The sequence below is a fragment of the Cygnus olor genome, chromosome 29 (assembly GCF_009769625.2).
Source record: "Cygnus olor isolate bCygOlo1 chromosome 29, bCygOlo1.pri.v2, whole genome shotgun sequence".
Lineage (NCBI taxonomy): Eukaryota > Metazoa > Chordata > Aves > Anseriformes > Anatidae > Cygnus > Cygnus olor.
This window is the reverse complement of record NC_049197.1, coordinates 1146598-1161873: the sequence shown is the minus strand read 5'-3', so window position 1 is coordinate 1161873 and position 15276 is coordinate 1146598. Positions and strand designations below refer to the sequence as shown.

The following is a 15276-nucleotide window of genomic DNA, read 5'->3' as shown; positions in this document are numbered from 1 at the left end:
AAAGAAGAGTACGTAAGGTTCACATTAGCACATCTCATATGTATATAGTGCAAATCAGAGCCCCAGCACCAGAGGGGTCGCGCTCTGGTTAGTGGTTAGGATGTCCCACGGGTGCGATCCTGGGTGCTGCAGCCCCTCCAGCCCTTGCTCTTCCCCAAGCGCAAGGCAAGTGGCGCAGCAGCCGTCGCCTTCCAACCCCTCCTCGTGCAGAGCGAGGTCGCAGCCCCTGTCACTGTCACGCTCGCTCCTGCGTCGTGCTCTACCAGAGAGGAAGGGGAGGACGTGGAGAAGGCCGGGAATCCCTCTCAGAGAAGACACGGGGAGCCTGTCCCTCTCGAGCAAGACACGGGGCTGTTTCTCCATGGGATGGCTGGCTGGAAGGAGCTCTGGGTGCAGTCCCGACGGCGGCTCCAACCAGCCGCAGCATGACCACAGCATCCATCCCAACACCCACCCCCTTCTCCAAAGGTGAGGAAGATCCCAGGAGAAGGGCAGGGGCGGTGGCCTCTCGCGTGTCCCCAAGAGGGGTTTCAGGTCCTGAAGGTTGGGGACTGATTGCAGGCACGGTCTAGGTGTGCAAGGCGGCGCCGTGCAGAGGGAGGTTGTGGTTTTCCACCTGTCCCCAGCGGGAGGACGTCTCCCGCGGGGCTGTGGGAGCATCCTTTCTGGGAGCCCTGCAGAGGCGGCAGCCAAAGGTCCAGGCCGGTTCAGGACCGTGGCTCGGGGAGTGAGAATGACGTGGCAAACGGGAAGCCAGGAGCGAAGAGCGAGCGCTGGGCTCAGGAGAGTCCAGCCACGTCCTGGAAGCAGGGGAGCAGAGAACATCACCGCTCATCACTGGTTCATGGGCTCCTCTTCCTCCATCGGCTCGTCCTGGGGCCTGAAACGGAGAAATTTGGCACGTGAGATGAGGAGACCTGCTCTTCCCCTCCGCAGCACGACGCTCTCTTTCTGATTGAGGGGGTGCCTGGCAAGCCCAGCACCGGGTCCTGCTGCCAGGGACCTGAGGGTTACAGGACCTGAGCTCCAGGTGTGGAGAACGGTCACGATTTCCATCTCCCACCCCCTGAGACCCATTCAAAGCCGGCTCTGCCCTGAGCTCCCAGCAGCTCGCTGGGCTGTGGGACACCAACGCCCTGCCGCCACCCCCATGACACCAAGGCTCAGGGCCTGGTGGCACACGAGGGGCACCCGCACGTCCCCGGAGCAACGAAGAGCATCACCTCTTCTCCACCATCACGGCCACCGAGAGGGAGGCCAAGGCTGTGACGGTCTCCACCTCTTCTGCCTCGTGGTGCTGCGCCTCCAGGAAGGAGCAGCCCAGCTTGGAGGCAAAGCGCTGCACGGCCACCCAGTATTTACCTGCGGGAGAAGCAAACGTCAGGGAAGGGGCTGGCATGGGGGTCTCCGGGCTTCCCTTGCCAGTGCACGCATGGGGCATCACCCTCCTGTGGGGAGGAGGATGGAGGGCTCCCCCAGGGTCCTTCATGAAGCATCCCCTGGGAGGTCTTTACTGGACAGGGGAGGAAAAGCCGACGCTTGGGCCATCCCTGCTAACTCGTCCTCCCTCCGGACACTCACTCTGGACCTGGATCACCGCCTCCAAGGAGCGCACGGCGTTGGCGTTGGGTTTCTGCCGCATGCTTTCTTCTGGGAGAGGATCCAGCTGCCAAGGGACGAGATGAGGGGGTCAGGGGGAAGGAGCTGTGCCCACAGCTTGGTTTGCGGCCGCACAGCCACAACCTGCACCAAGCTTTGCCTTGTAGGGGTCCCACCCTGCTCCCGTGGCTCCCAGTGCACCCATCGGGTCCTGACCACAGGACTGGGAGCGCAATCGGACCCCGTCCAGCCCCGGCTCTCACCTCGTTGCCCAGCAAGGCTGACACGCAGGCCTCGGACGCATCGCAGATGGCCGTGAGGTCGTGGCCGCCTTCCAGCGCGAGGACGATGGCTCCCCCAGCCAGGCTCATCAGCTGCTTCGTCATGTAGCCAAAGCCTGCGGAGGAAGCCCAAAGGGGGCATGCCGTCAGCCCCCTGCGCCCAAAATACCGGCATCGTGGCCCTCCCCGCTGTGCCCCTACAACCCGGGGCTCATCCCCCGCTCCCTGGAGAGCTGCCAGCCCCCGAGCCCAGCAGGAAGAGCCCGCTCGGAGCCCACGGAGCTGCTTCCACCTCCTTACATTTAGCAGAGACTTTGTAGCCGCCCAGGGGTGGCGGGTGGCCGTCGGCCGCGTCGAAGCCAGCCGACACCAGCACCACATCGGGGGAGAATTCATGTGCAATCGGCATCACCACCGTCCTGTCAGGTTGAAAAATAAAACCAAATAACGTTAGATGTTAAGCGCCGGCTCAGCCCGAAGCCAAGGGAAACGCAGGGGACCACAAGGAGCAGTACCTGAAAGCTGCCAGATACTCAGGGTCACCCATGGGGGGGTCGAGCCCTCCAGTCCAGGCTACGTTGACGTTAAATCCCTCCCCAGGGCCAGCACCAACCTGTGAGTGAGCAAGGATGACGGTGAGGGGCAGGATGTGGCCCTGCAGGGGTGCTGGGGCAGTGCCCTGACCAGGCTCCACCACTGCCCAGCTCCAAGCAAGGGACAGGCAGCCCCACGCTTCAAACCCCATGCCCCAGGAGACCCCAGCCCTGCAATAAGCCCTAAATCAAGCGGCTGCCCCCACAAAGAGGTGCACGGCCCCTGGGGCCTGCCCGTGCTTCTCACCTCGTCGGCGGCCCCGCTGCCGGGGAAGAAGTTTCCATCATCGTGACGGTGCAAAGAGATGTAGAGAACGTCGGGGTCCCTGTAGAAGACCTGCTGGGTCCCATTGCCATGGTGAACATCCTAGAGGGAGAAAGGAGTTGGGAGAGCGCTCTTCTAAATAGCCTCAAGGGTGGCCCAGGAGCTGAACGGAGCTAAAAGCACGTGGATCCCTGCTCCCTGTCCCCAGATCTGGTCCTGGGGAGGGGTTTCTGCCACACTCCTGCAGCCAGACCCCGAGGAGGAGGTTTCTCTGCTCCCAGGTCCAGCTCCAAACCAGAGCTGGGACATCCTGGGGAGGAACGGGGACGTGCTGGGGGCCGGGAGCAACTCACCCAGTCCACAATGAGGATCTTGCTGAGTTTCCCTTTCTGCTGCAGCTGCCTGGCGGCGATGGCCACCGAGTTGAAGAAGCAGAACCCCCTGCGAAGAGGGAGCTGGTCAACCCCCAGGGCCCCCCGAGCACCCTTCCCTCCCAGCACCAACGGGTGGGCTGTCCCTCCCCTCTCCCTGGATACAGCAGGGTCCCGGGGCAATTCATCTGGAGCAGTGATTTCACACCAAGGCTGTCCAAGCTCTAAAGGGACCGGGATTTTGGGGCCGCCCAAACCCCCTGCTCCTTGAGAAGGGACCCTCACATTGCAGTGGATGGATCCGCGTGATGTCCGGGCGGCCTCACCACAGCGAAACCGTTCTGGGGATGAAACAAACACAAGGAGATCATCACCGCTGCCCCCAGCACCCCACCCCGGCCAGACGGGCCTCCAGCAGGGGCACGAGGGGGCTTGGTGAGCCCCCCGGCCCTCTGTGTGAGGCCACCTACCTTCAGCTCCCTGGTGGCCACCTTGAAGGCCAGCTCGGTGACGCTGCCCGCGGCCCAGCGGGCTGCGTTGGAGGAGTGCAGCTCGTTCCAGATGGTATCGCTGTCCACCTGCAAGCAAGGGAACACTCAGACGGGGACAGGGAGAGGGACAGGGCACTCACGGACGATGCCTCGGCTGGGGAACCCACGCTCTCTGCCAGCCACCCTGCTCGGGCCAGGGGCTGAAGTCCCAGGCATTGTGGAACCGAGGCCACCTCGCAAGCCACGGGACAAGTTCCCCAGCTCCACGGTGGCTCCCTGGTGCCACTGGCCGGGGGTGGCAGCTCCTCTGCAGACCCCAGTCCCATCCAAGCTCCGCACAGAGCATCTCCCCCTGCACCCGGGGGCTGGAAGGAGTGACTGAGAAAACGCTCGTTACCTTCTTTATCTTATTTTATTGTTTAACCAAACATCTTGGTTTGATCAGGATCACGTCAAGGGCCGAGCCAGAGCCGGAAAACTTGAGTCTCTTCTGATCAACTCCATGTGTGCGACTCAAGGGCTCCCCTCTGCCCGCAGAGGGGGCAGCTCCAGCCCCCCCGCCTTCAGGCAGGACAGGAGGAGGGCAGGGAGGGAGGCAGAGCAGGGAAAGTGGATGCGAACGGGGCTGAGAAGAGCTGGTGCCCAGCAGCAGGGGCAAGGGGAGGAGAAGAACCAGAAGAGGCAGCAGGAAGGCATGGAGTGAGACCCTTCCTGAAAGAGAGAGAGAGAGAGAGAGAGAGAGAAAGAGGAGGACAGAGACAGGGGGAGAGGAAGAAAGAAGACCGCAGTGAATGGAGAGAAACCAGGGCAGCAAGCTGTGAGAGGAGAGGCCACGGAAGTGTCTGGAGAGAACTGGCAAGCTGCTGTCCCCACGCCACCGCTCGCACCCTGGATGGAAGCCACGGCTTGCTCTGGCTGTCCTGCTGGGACCCCGGGCACGGCTCCCACCCGTCCCAGCAGCTCGCTCCCTCCTAACGCCCCCGGCTCTTAGACAAGGCCGTGAGGGGCTTTTGGTGGCTGGGCGCCCTGGAGGAAGGGGCTTCAAAAGGCCTGTTTCAAGGGTGGGATATTCAAGACCATCCCGGGGACAGGGGGGAGCCCTGCTACAGTGTCTTGCTCCCATGCCGGTGACACAAGGAGAGGACGCTTTGCTGTGCCCACCCACGGCTCCACATTTAGGCTGCTGCTGCCTGGGCTGAGCTAAATCTTCCTGCAGGGAGGCTCCGGACAGACACAGCCTCAACCCTTGGTCATCTCCAGGCTCCGAGCTCCCTCGGACACCCCACAGACACGCAGGGATGGGGACTGAGCACAGCCCAATGGCTCTGGGAGCTCCTTCCCCACTCGAGCCCATGAGAGGCCCTTGGTGGGGACAGAAGAAATAAACAACCCCCATCCAAAAATGCCCCGAACAGGGAACAAGGACTTACCCCCACCCCTCCGCAGGGCAGCATGACGAACATCCGCTGCGACAGGATCCCTGCGGGGAGGGGACAATGAGGACTTCACAGCCACAAAGCTGGGGACCGGCACGGGCCAGGGCGCATGGCACGGGGGCACCGACGGGTGCGGATGGGGGCTCACCTGCCAGCTTCCCGTTGTCCAGTTTCAGGCGGTTGAGGGGATTGGTGCCGTAGAGGAAGACGTGGCGCTCGGTGTGGACGCACTGCAGCTCCTCCAGGGTGGCCTTGCGTCCCCGCAGACACTGCGGCAGACGGGCTGTGACCGAGGTGCTCCGGGACAGGAGACGCAGGTTCCCCCACCCAGGCGCGCCAGCCCAACGGGTGGCCAGGAGAGGATGGGGTAGGGAATGCCAGCACTATTTTCCTACAGTTGTAGAGCCTTGTATGGACCAGAGTCGGCTCAGCTAGACCAGGACAAGGTTTCTAACAGGCTGGAACTGACACTGATGTCCCCCCGAGCTGGCAAAACCCCTCAGCCCTGCTTCAGCAGGGATTACACCCGCCTTCCAACACAGCAAGCTGCCACCTGGCACCAGGGACGCTCAGACCAAGGCGCTCCAATTTGGCACTGCCAGCACCAACCAAGTACAAGCCCTCTCCCAAGAGCTTTGCCGCCTGGCTAGTGGTGGAAAACAAGCTGAGAAGCTCTGGGAACAACAGGGATGGAGGTGGGAGCAGGGCACCCTACCGCGCCGTTAGCTGATACCAGCATCCTCTCCCCGGCCGCTCACCTCGCACTGGCTGCGCAGCCCCCGCTCCTGCAGCCGGGACCAGATGCTCTGAATCCTGCCCGCGTGCTCCGGGTGGTTGCTGTTGTCTCCACAGGAGCACTGGTGCTTGAGCATCACTGAGTCGTAAACCAGCCCTGCAATAACGCCCAAGGAGAGCTGCTGGCCTGAGACTGGACCGGACAGCCAAGCTTCGATGCTGCCAACCCAAATTCTGCTCCTTTTCGGGGGCTAGGGCTGCTGGTTGGCACCCCAAACACCCTTAACTATTTAGTTTGACTGTAACACATTCCTCGAACCACGGGAGCCTCTGCTCCGAGATGTTTGAAGCACATCCTGCCTTGGATACCTAGGAGAGCTGAGCTGATTCCTCGTAACAGACCAGGATGGCAAGTCCTGCTTGGAAAGGTACCTTAGATAAGGAGAAGGGACGGCTTGCTCTGCTCTTTCTGCAGCCAGCCAGGGTATTCCCAGGAATTCTGGGGTCCAGGAACGATTGGGACGGACACACAGGTGCCCCTGAGCATCCCCACCTCCTGTTCCCAGCCCCTGCTGCTGCTCCAGCTGGGACAGCCTGCACCCCGTGCCCCCCGAGGGGCCGTGCCCTACCTGTCGTGAAGTGTGGCTTGGTCGGCTGCTCCTGCACGGGCAGGGAGAGCGTCTTGGAGGCCGTGTCCTGGGCAGGGAGGGAGATGGTCGCGGTGGCAGGAGATGACTGGGCCCTGGAGAGGGGCCTGTGCCCCGCGAGGACGGTCGGAACCATGGGGGGGTCGGCCAGAGGCTGCCTCTTGAGGAGCTGGTGCTGCATGCGCTGGTAGGGGTCCCAGAGATACGCCTGATGGAGAGAGGTGACAGTGAGCACGGCACCACCCGGGGCCGGGATGCTTTCCCAGGAAGGAGCCTCGGTCTCTGGAGGGTCTGGATGCGACAGCCCCCTCCACGCTGGGGGGCTCGGAGCTGGTTTGTAGGAGCTGGGACGCGTAAAGCAGCATCTGCTGCTCTCTGCTGGCTCAGCCCCGCAGTGCTGGGCAGCCCTGCTGCAAGGTGCAGCAGTTTGCAGATGGTGCCCAGCAGCTTGGGGACAACGCCCAGCGATCTGGGGACGATGCCCAGCCCTGCTTGCACCACGGGTGGCTGAAGCGCGCGGCCTGTCCTAGCAAACTGCCCCTGGATCACAGTGCCTGCATCCCTACCCGCACGGGCATGCCTTTCCGAAGCCAGCTCTCGGGGTTTGATCTCTGCACGCTGCCTGCACACCCCTGCGCTGCAGCACCAGCAGCAATCTCAGAGCAAACCGCAAATCTGGCCTGGAAAAAGGCAGCGTAGCAGGCAGAGGGACTGCAGGACTACACAGGCACAGCTCCACAGTGACCTGAGACTGCTGTGTGTCAGCCACGGGGAAAGTGCAACTTTTGGAGGCTAAAAATCCACAGGGCGAGGGCCAGGGAAGCCCTGGGTTTCGGAAAAGCACAGTGAGAGCTATGAAAAATAACCAAACAACTTTAAAACCAACGCCTGCTCACACCCCAGTCGCCCTGAACGCAGGATTAATGCTCAAAGAGCACAAACCGTGACTGGGGAGAGAGAGACAAGGCTGGGAATCCCACTTCTTCTCGCCTGGCAGCCCGCACACCCCTGCCCAGGGCTCCCCCATCCCAGCCAGCCCTCGCCTACCTGCTGGAGGACGAGCTCCTCCTGAGGCTGCAGCAGCTTCTGCGTCCTCTCGGGCTCCTTCCCGCTGCTCCCCGGCCGCGCAGGCTCCACGCGTGCCCTCGCCTGGTCGCCGCCCTCAGCCCCCGTCTCCGTCCCTTCTGCTTCCATGTCCTCCGAGGAGGGAATCTGCCGCAGCCGGGGCTTCTCGCTGGTTTTGGCCATGCGCTGCAGCCGAGGGGGGCACAAGTCAGCAAGGAGAGGTGGCAAGGGACAGGCTGAGGAGGTCACGGGGCACCCCCAGGCAGGAGCACGATGGCCGTGGGAGCCCACGAAGCCGAACAGATACCCTCAGCTCCTGAGCCTGGGCAGGGAAATCCTCGCTGCGATCCTGCACCCTGCCAGCACCCTTCTGCCCAGCACCTCCCGCACGCCCCCAGGCTGGAGCTCCGGGCCTTACCTTGCCCAGATGCGTCTGCTGCTTGAGCCTCTCCAGGAACTGGGTGTGATGCTGCTGGTACACCAGCTGCTGCTGGATGGCCTTGGGGTTCTGGGGCAGGGGCTCCGAGCGGGTCCTGCCCAGCGGCTTGTGGTGGCCCGGGAGCGACAGGCGCTCTGCGGAGATGAGCGAGGGGGCGAAGGAGAAGGGGACCGTTCCCAGCCCTGGCACTGCAGGGAGAGGAGGGAGAGGTTAGGGGCGGCTTTGCCCTCGCAAGATCAACACCTTCTATCTCCTCAGCTGCAGCTCATGGAGGAATAACGGGAAACCAGAAACTTGTACCCCGAGCAAGGCTCCGCACCGTGCTGCCAGCCCCAGTGCCTGCCCCAAGCTTGACACTTACCAGCCACAAGCGGAGCGTGGGTGACCGAGGGCTCGAGGATGATGACGGGCTGCAGCCGAGGGGACAAGGGGCTCCCGGCCTCGTGCTGCTCCAAGCCAGCTGGTATGAACATGGGCGAGTGCGTGCCTGCGAGGACGGGCCCGTTCAGCACGGGCACCCGGTGGGCCAGGCCAGAGAGGGGGCGGCGATCGGCGTCTCCCTGCGGAGAGGAGGAAGGCTGGATTAGCAACCCGCCAGGACACGGCACATCTTCCCCATACCCACGGGCAGCCTCTGCGACTACTCAGAGCCGGTGTACGGCTGGCATTTGCCCAGGAACCCCATACCCTCCCCAAAAAAAAAGGGCTTCCCCTGCCCTGCGGGGACCCTCTGCCCAAGGCCTTGGGGGTTCCTACAAACTGGCTACCTACCCTGGCGCTAGTGGTGGCCGGCAATCCCAGCGTGATGGCCGGAAGGGAGGCTGCGCTCTGCAAGGCAAACTGGGCCAGGGAGCTCTCCTGCAGCATCAGGCGCTGGGCCAGGGGCGCCTGCACCAAACACAGTCCGTCAGTCTCCTGCTCTGGCGAGGGCAGGGCTCAGCACGGGGCAGCAGAAGGGGGTGGCCAAGTCCCAGATACTGGGGGAACACCCGGGGCCGGGGGCACCAGGGGCAGCGCATGCACTAGGAGAGCACCGGTGCACACCGCAGAGGGGGGCAGCGTGTCACTGGGTCGGGCAGAGGGTCCCACCGTGCTGGGGCAACCGGGCTAAGGGCAGCTTGGTGCAGGATTGGAGTGCCTGGGGGGGATGCTAGCTGATCCTGAGCCTAGGATGGCAGCGGGAGAGCGGGGAGGCGAAGGCCGGGCTCAGGAAGCTGAGGAGCTCACCTCGTGGGCCATGCCGGAGGCAGCGGGGAGGGCTCCGTGCTCGGCGGGGAGGCTGTCGTTGGGAGAGCTGCAGCCGGACACGGGGGTGCTGCTGCTGCTCGGGGAGGAATCTGTGCCGGGAAGAGAAGTGGGGAAAATGGGCACCTGTACACAGAGGAGAACTGCACAGCCCCAGCCCCGTAAAGCTCGCCCTCCCTCCAACAACTCCCCACTGCCCTCCTAGAGCCAAAACTCCCGGTGGCCAGAAGGGCACCGATAACGTGCTGAGCCCCTGCGATGTGAAATTCCCCCTCTGAAACCCAAAGCAGGCATCGCACAGGGTCCCGGGCAGCTCCAGCCTGGCCCCGACCTCCCCAAACAGCCGAGCTATCCCCACGCAGACGAAATCCTCACCGATCGCCTCGGGCGGCCTCCTCTTCAACGAGGGGGGCGCGCTCTCCTTCCGCGTCAGGGGGTTCTTGCGTCGGTCCAGACACTTCCTGGGCTTGCAACGCACCTTCAGGTTGGGCTCGGACGCTGCCGAGGACAAGGTGGTGAGTCCCGGCCCCACCACGGGTGGGGGAAAGCTGGAACAGCTTGGTGGGGCCAGGCCACCCCACTTCTTGGCTCCTGCCGTCCCCTGCAAGTGGGCTCAGCGGCATCGCAGCGGGGGGAGATGGTGCTGGCCCCCAGCCTCACCTGTCTTCCGCAGCGGAAAATGCTCCGGGGGGTCAAGCGAAGTGCTAGGGACCGGGGGCAGGAAGGTGCTGAGTACAGGAGGGGAAGGGCCCTCGGGATCCAGAGGCTCCAAAGACCTGCAGGGAGAAGCAGCCTTGTTAGAGGATCTTCCCTCCTCGCAGCCATGATTAGCAATGCCGTGACTTATCCAAACCCACCACCAAAAATGTATTCAGGGTCCTGAGCAGCTGCCCTGCTCCAGGTGGGTCAAACAGATTGAAAGCATGCCCTTCTTTTACCTGTACGGCATGGCTGAAGGGTTGGGGTTGCTGGTCCTTTCCAAAGCTGCTGCCTGCTGCTTCTTCAGGATGACCTCCGCCAGTTTCTGCTTCACCACTGTGCTGGCCACAGCACCTGCAGAGAGGGGGGCAGTGACCACTGTGGGCTGAGAGCCGACACAGAGCATCCCACAGGACCCTCAGAGCATGGCCCTGTGGCTCCCCATGGCTGCACGAGACAATAGAAGGTGGCTGGAGAGCCCCTACGAGCACACAGACACCGAGAAAGCCCTGCAGAGATGCTTGGCACGGGTCTCAGATCAAGGTGGGCGCAAGGAGAGGCAGAGAAGGACAACCAGAGTCTCCCAGATGGTGAACTTGAAGCTGCTGAAGCTGCTAACCTCACTGAGCGCCAGCAGCTGAGAGGCAGAGCATCAGGGGCGAGCCTCAGCTCAGGATCTGCCTGCTGCAGCCAAGCCAGAGCAGGTAGGAGCTGACACCCACGGAATGAGGAAGGCACAGCACGGCTCGTACAGCAGCGACAAGCCTCCCACGGGTGCACGGGATCCCTCTGAAGCCTCTCCAGAGCACCGTGCCCTGGGGCTGTCCGAGCCTGTCACACGTCGAAGATTTCCAGCTGATTTCCAGCACACGGCTCTGCCCATCCCGCACCCCAGCTCCCTGCTCTTACCTCCAAAACAGGAGAGAACGAGAGGCAGCAAGAAAAAGAAAGCGCAGGCAGCTCAGGGAAGGCTTTGAGGCTCCTGAACCTCCCGGCGGAGCTGCGCTCTTCCAGAAGAGCACCTGACGCGAGACTCACCACGGTCTGCTGGCAGGCGGCAGCAGCGCCCCACGTTCAGCACGTGGCACCGTGGCAGTGGCAGAACACCCCCAGGCCGCGGTCTGACTGCTGCAGCGAGCTGCCCCCAGCTGCCAGGAGCCTCCCGTGGTTTCCCTGCCTCAGCCCAGGGCCCATTCCCCTGTCTGACCCATGCCACATCCTCAGCTGTTCGCTCCAGCGAGCGCGCTGGGCGGCTGCGCGAGGGATGCTCCACGCCTCCGTGGTGCTGCTCAGCACCTCCAAGCACAGCTTACGTATTAATTTCTACAATTAACTCCCGGCTTGCACAAGGAAGCCCCGTGTGGGCAGCTGAGCAGCGCTGCCTACGTCTGCGGGAGCTGCATTTGCTCGGGCACGGCCCCGAAAGGGCAGGCACCGCGTCCGCTGCACCCCAACCGGCCCCGCCAACCCCTGGGGAAGAGCAGCCCACGTCCTGCAGACACGAACAGGAGCTCAGGGATGACAAGGGGAAAGCATCGGCGCCCTGAGAGAGCTCAGACTCAAGGCAGCAGGCTCACGGACACCGGGAACGGCTGCACCTGAATGTGAAGAAGGATGTGAAGAAGGGCTCTGCACCTCCAAAAGCTCAGAGTTCCCGCGAGCTCCTGCAGCAGCGGGCACTAGATGGCGCAGGGAGATCGCGGCAGGACGGGGGTTTGCTTTCCTGCGTGGTGCAAACCTTCCTGCCCGGCACCCCAAAACCTCTCCCCATCACCACCCTGCTCCAGCCTGGGGCTTGCCAGCTCCGGGGCCAAATTCCTGCCCTGCCCAGCGCACGGGGCAGCGCAAGCACAGGCTGCAGCGGCTGCTGGGCACGATGCGACATTTAAAGCAGGGATCCGTTGCCACCGCCTGGTTGGCATCACTAGGAGGGACACGCACCGGCCAGGGTGTCCCCAAGAAGTCACTTGCCAGCTGCCGGGTGCAGCCTGCTGCTCAGAAGGAACGGGGCTTGAGAGAGCCCAGCGCAGAGCCCCGAGGATGATGAAGGGAGCGGAGCATTAAGGGAGGAGAGGCTGAGGGAGCTGGGGCTCTAAGGCTCGGAGGAGAGGAGGCTGAGGGGCGACCTCGTTAACGTTTATAATTATGGGAAGGGCGAGCGGCGGGAGGACGGGGCCAGGCTCTGCTCGGTGACACCCGGCGACAGGACAAGGGGCAGCGGGTGCAAGCTGGGACACAGGAGGTTCCGCTCAAAAATGAGACCAAACTTGCGCACGGGGAGGGTGGCAGAGCACGGAACAGGCTGCCCGGGGGGGCTGCGGGGTCTCCTTCTCTTGAGTCACCCAAAACCCGCCCGGAGGCGTTCCTGCGTGACCCGATCCGGGTGTCCCTGCTCCGGCAGGGGGACTGGGCCGGGTGATCTTTTAGGGTCCCTTCCAGTCCCTGACATTGGGGGATTCTGTGACTTCCCCAGCCTCTTCTCCTGGCCCCGGGCAGGCACAGCACACGGCTGTTTGATGCAGAGGATGGAAACGCTCACACCAAGAGCAGGCAGAGCACGACCTGGAGAAGGGCAGAACTGCCTGCTGAGACCCTGCCAGAAGCCGCCCTGACCTCGCTCCCTGTGATCCCCCTGGTTTTGGGGACACGGCTCCTCGGGCAGAGACGCAGCCCCTGATGCCACACGCCAGAAAACACCGAGGCTCTTACTTCGTTTGCTCTTGTCCTTATTGAGGATCTGCCGCAGCTCCTGCTCCTGCTGCCCGGGCTCTGCCTCGCGGTGCGGGGACTCCATGGTCACCTGGGGGAGAAGAGGGCACCGTCAGCACCACAGGACCCTGACCTCACCCTATACAGCACCCGAGGAGCATCTCTGAAACGATCCGTTGTCATTTTTGGAAACCTGGTGGGCAGCCTGGGCTGACAAGGACGCGTTAAAGTTGTTTCATCACAGCGAACCGGACGCATCTTTGTCTCCAGAGATGCTCTCCCCAGGGACACTGCAAAACTCAGACCAGTTTGTTTCAGCTTGCTGCCTGTTTTGACATATCTGTAGCTGGGGCACGTTGTAATACAGCTAAAAAAAAAATCATAGTTGACTAACAAGGGGAAAAAAAACAAACAAAATAGAAAAAATATACACTAATCTTAGAAGTTTGTGTCTCTGTTTTCTGCAGCTTATCACATCTCACATGGATGAAAGCATCACATCTGCACGAAAGCCTCTAAGCACCTGGCAGCCGTAGCAGCATCACCACCTCCAACCTCCCTCGTGTGGACCAAGCCGATGCTCAGCGTCCCCCCGAAAGCCCCAGGGAATCCCCCAAAGCTCCCAGCCAGGGTTAGTGGGACCGGTGGGGCTGGCGCTCAGGGGCAGACGCTTCCAGCTCTTGGACGTGGCAGGATGTAGGAGAGGGCCCTGGTGGTCCAGGGGCTCACAGCAAGGTGGTTTTACAGCTGCTGCAGGATTCAGCAGAGTCTGCAGCACGCAGGGTGCAAGAGAAGGGGATTAGAGATGGAGCCAGGTTCTACGGAGCCTGGAAAAAGGACAGGCAGCAACGGGACAAACGTGCAATGATGTAAATCCCAGCTGGACTCGAGGAGCCACAAGGACAGGGCTTGATCTCCACGCTAGGAGATGGTCACAACTTGCCTGGCCGTGGCCCCAAAAACCTGCTGTGGCCCTGAAGGTGGAAGCATCGGGCTCCAGAGGAGGCACCCAGCCTAAACCTTACAAAACCTTGTGACAATGCAGAGCCTGGCAGCAGACGCCGTGCCAGGGAAGGGCGCTATTCTGGGTGACACGAGAGGATTTCGGCGAAGGCTTCCCAGAAAAGCCAATTAGCTGGCGGAGTGAGTAAGCCGTGCCTTTAGGGCAGCGAGGCAGCGGTGGCCAAGACGAGTGGCAGATCACAGACACCAGGCATCCTGTCCAGCCGCGCTGGCTCCTCTCTCGGCACACACGGCGTGCGGCTGCAAACACTTCCCCGCTCCACGCGTCCCGGGAGGCCCCAGCCTCCTGCTGCCCTTGGCAGGGCTGAAGTTTGGACTGGAACACACAAACTCCCCCCCCAACCTGCCTCCCTAACCGGCCTCCTCGCATCAGCGCGGCCTCCGGGATGGCTGAGGAGCGCCGCAGGCTCTCCAGCTCATGGGAAGGAAAGAATTGACCTGGGAAGATTATTTCGGGGTTGGGATTTCCAGCCTCTTACTTAGCTGGTGGTTAAGGCGTCAGAGATGGGAGCCCAGGCAAGGCCAGCCTGGAGGCTGGGCACTGCCGGCACGCACGCAGCGCCACCCCAAGCTGCACGGGTTTTTTTTGGGGGGGAAAAAAGGGATTTTTGGAAGCATCCGTTCCGCCCGTACCCTCACGTGCTGGTGGGCGAGCTGCTCCACTTGCTGCTGGTGCAGGCTGGCGAGGAAGAGCTGGTGCTGCAGCTGCTGCGTGTGCTTCAGGGCCAGCAGGGCGGTGTCGGAGCCGGGCTTGACGACGCGCTGCCCGATGCGCAGGTCCATGGGGGCGGCCTGGGGCACCCGCGGGGAGGTGCACGGGTTCACAGCAGCTGCGGAGACACAAAGCGGGGTGCGGCGGGGTGAGAATCAGCACGCGGAGGGGGCCCCTGTGCCTTGTGCCCCCAGGAAAGCGACGGCAGCGTGGGGACGGGGTGAGGATACCCCGACGCACAGGAGGGCGCTGGGAGAAATGCGCCCTGCTGCCGAGAAGGGCTTGCCACATCCCATCTGCTGCCTGCGAAAGCCTCCTCCGTCATCCAGGCAGAAATCCTGTGAGTTAGACGCGCTTGGAGAGCCTCCAAGGTGCTGCAGGCACCTCTCCCTGACACGGCGGCTTCGCAAACCGGAGGCACTCCCATCCTGCCGGGGTGCGCAGCCTCCCCCGTCCTCACGGGACCACCTAGAACAGCCTCGACTGCAGAGGGCATCCGACGCCCCCCGCAGCAGGGGGTTTTCACCTAAAGCCTCGCTGAGCTTACCCCTCGGGCGCCGCGGGTCAGCGTAAAGGCTGGCTGCCTCCAGCACGGCACCGCTGCAACCCGGCGAAGAAACAGGGCGACCTGCAGCCCCCCGTGGGAAGGGCAGGCAATGCCCCCACCCTGCCACGCGGGTGCTGCCCCTCCTGCATCTCTGCAGCCCAATTTAGCCCAACAAAGCCACCTGCAGGAAGCTACGGGGTGGTGGTGGCAACGGGACGTCGCCTGCCCCCAGTGCCTGCCCCAAAGAGGCCGCATCCAGCGCGGGCTGCAGGAGGATGCTCCAAAAAGCACAGCAGAGCGGGGACGAGCGAGCACGACAGCAACTGAAGGACACACGGACAGCCCCAAGGGGCCTTTGGCATCCCAAAAACACAGCCAAGGCAGCTGCAGCAGCTTCGCCACGAGCACTGCAGCACAGG

At 63.0% G+C, this 15276-nt stretch overlaps 1 protein-coding gene across 17 annotated transcripts in view; it reads right to left on the bottom strand.

Annotated features, from left to right (window-relative positions):
• Positions 1-24: 24 nt before the first annotated feature.
• The window catches only part of HDAC7 (histone deacetylase 7), a 76011-nt gene continuing 60759 nt past the window's right edge, over positions 25-15276 (bottom strand). For 11 of the 17 annotated variants that reach the window (XM_040539355.1, XM_040539356.1, XM_040539354.1 and 8 more), the window contains exons 2-25: positions 14232-14428; positions 12576-12666; positions 10106-10220; positions 9828-9943; positions 9543-9665; positions 9150-9259; positions 8694-8810; positions 8284-8482; positions 7902-8110; positions 7466-7669; positions 6401-6626; positions 5795-5928; positions 5185-5305; positions 5031-5080; positions 3580-3687; positions 3395-3450; positions 3092-3179; positions 2721-2840; positions 2396-2493; positions 2181-2299; positions 1863-1996; positions 1582-1666; positions 1224-1362; positions 25-880 (exon numbers count right to left, since the gene is read on the bottom strand). In XM_040539355.1, the coding sequence (XP_040395289.1) occupies positions 835-880; positions 1224-1362; positions 1582-1666; positions 1863-1996; positions 2181-2299; positions 2396-2493; positions 2721-2840; positions 3092-3179; positions 3395-3450; positions 3580-3687; positions 5031-5080; positions 5185-5305; positions 5795-5928; positions 6401-6626; positions 7466-7669; positions 7902-8110; positions 8284-8482; positions 8694-8810; positions 9150-9259; positions 9543-9665; positions 9828-9943; positions 10106-10220; positions 12576-12666; positions 14232-14428 (3005 nt within the window). In that variant the 3' untranslated portion in view covers positions 25-834. The remainder of the gene's footprint in view (positions 881-1223; positions 1363-1581; positions 1667-1862; positions 1997-2180; positions 2300-2395; positions 2494-2720; positions 2841-3091; positions 3180-3394; positions 3451-3579; positions 3688-5030; positions 5081-5184; positions 5306-5794; positions 5929-6400; positions 6627-7465; positions 7670-7901; positions 8111-8283; positions 8483-8693; positions 8811-9149; positions 9260-9542; positions 9666-9827; positions 9944-10105; positions 10221-12575; positions 12667-14231; positions 14429-15276) is intronic. The other 6 variants (XM_040539365.1, XM_040539366.1, XM_040539364.1 and 3 more) reach the window with 1 other exon arrangement.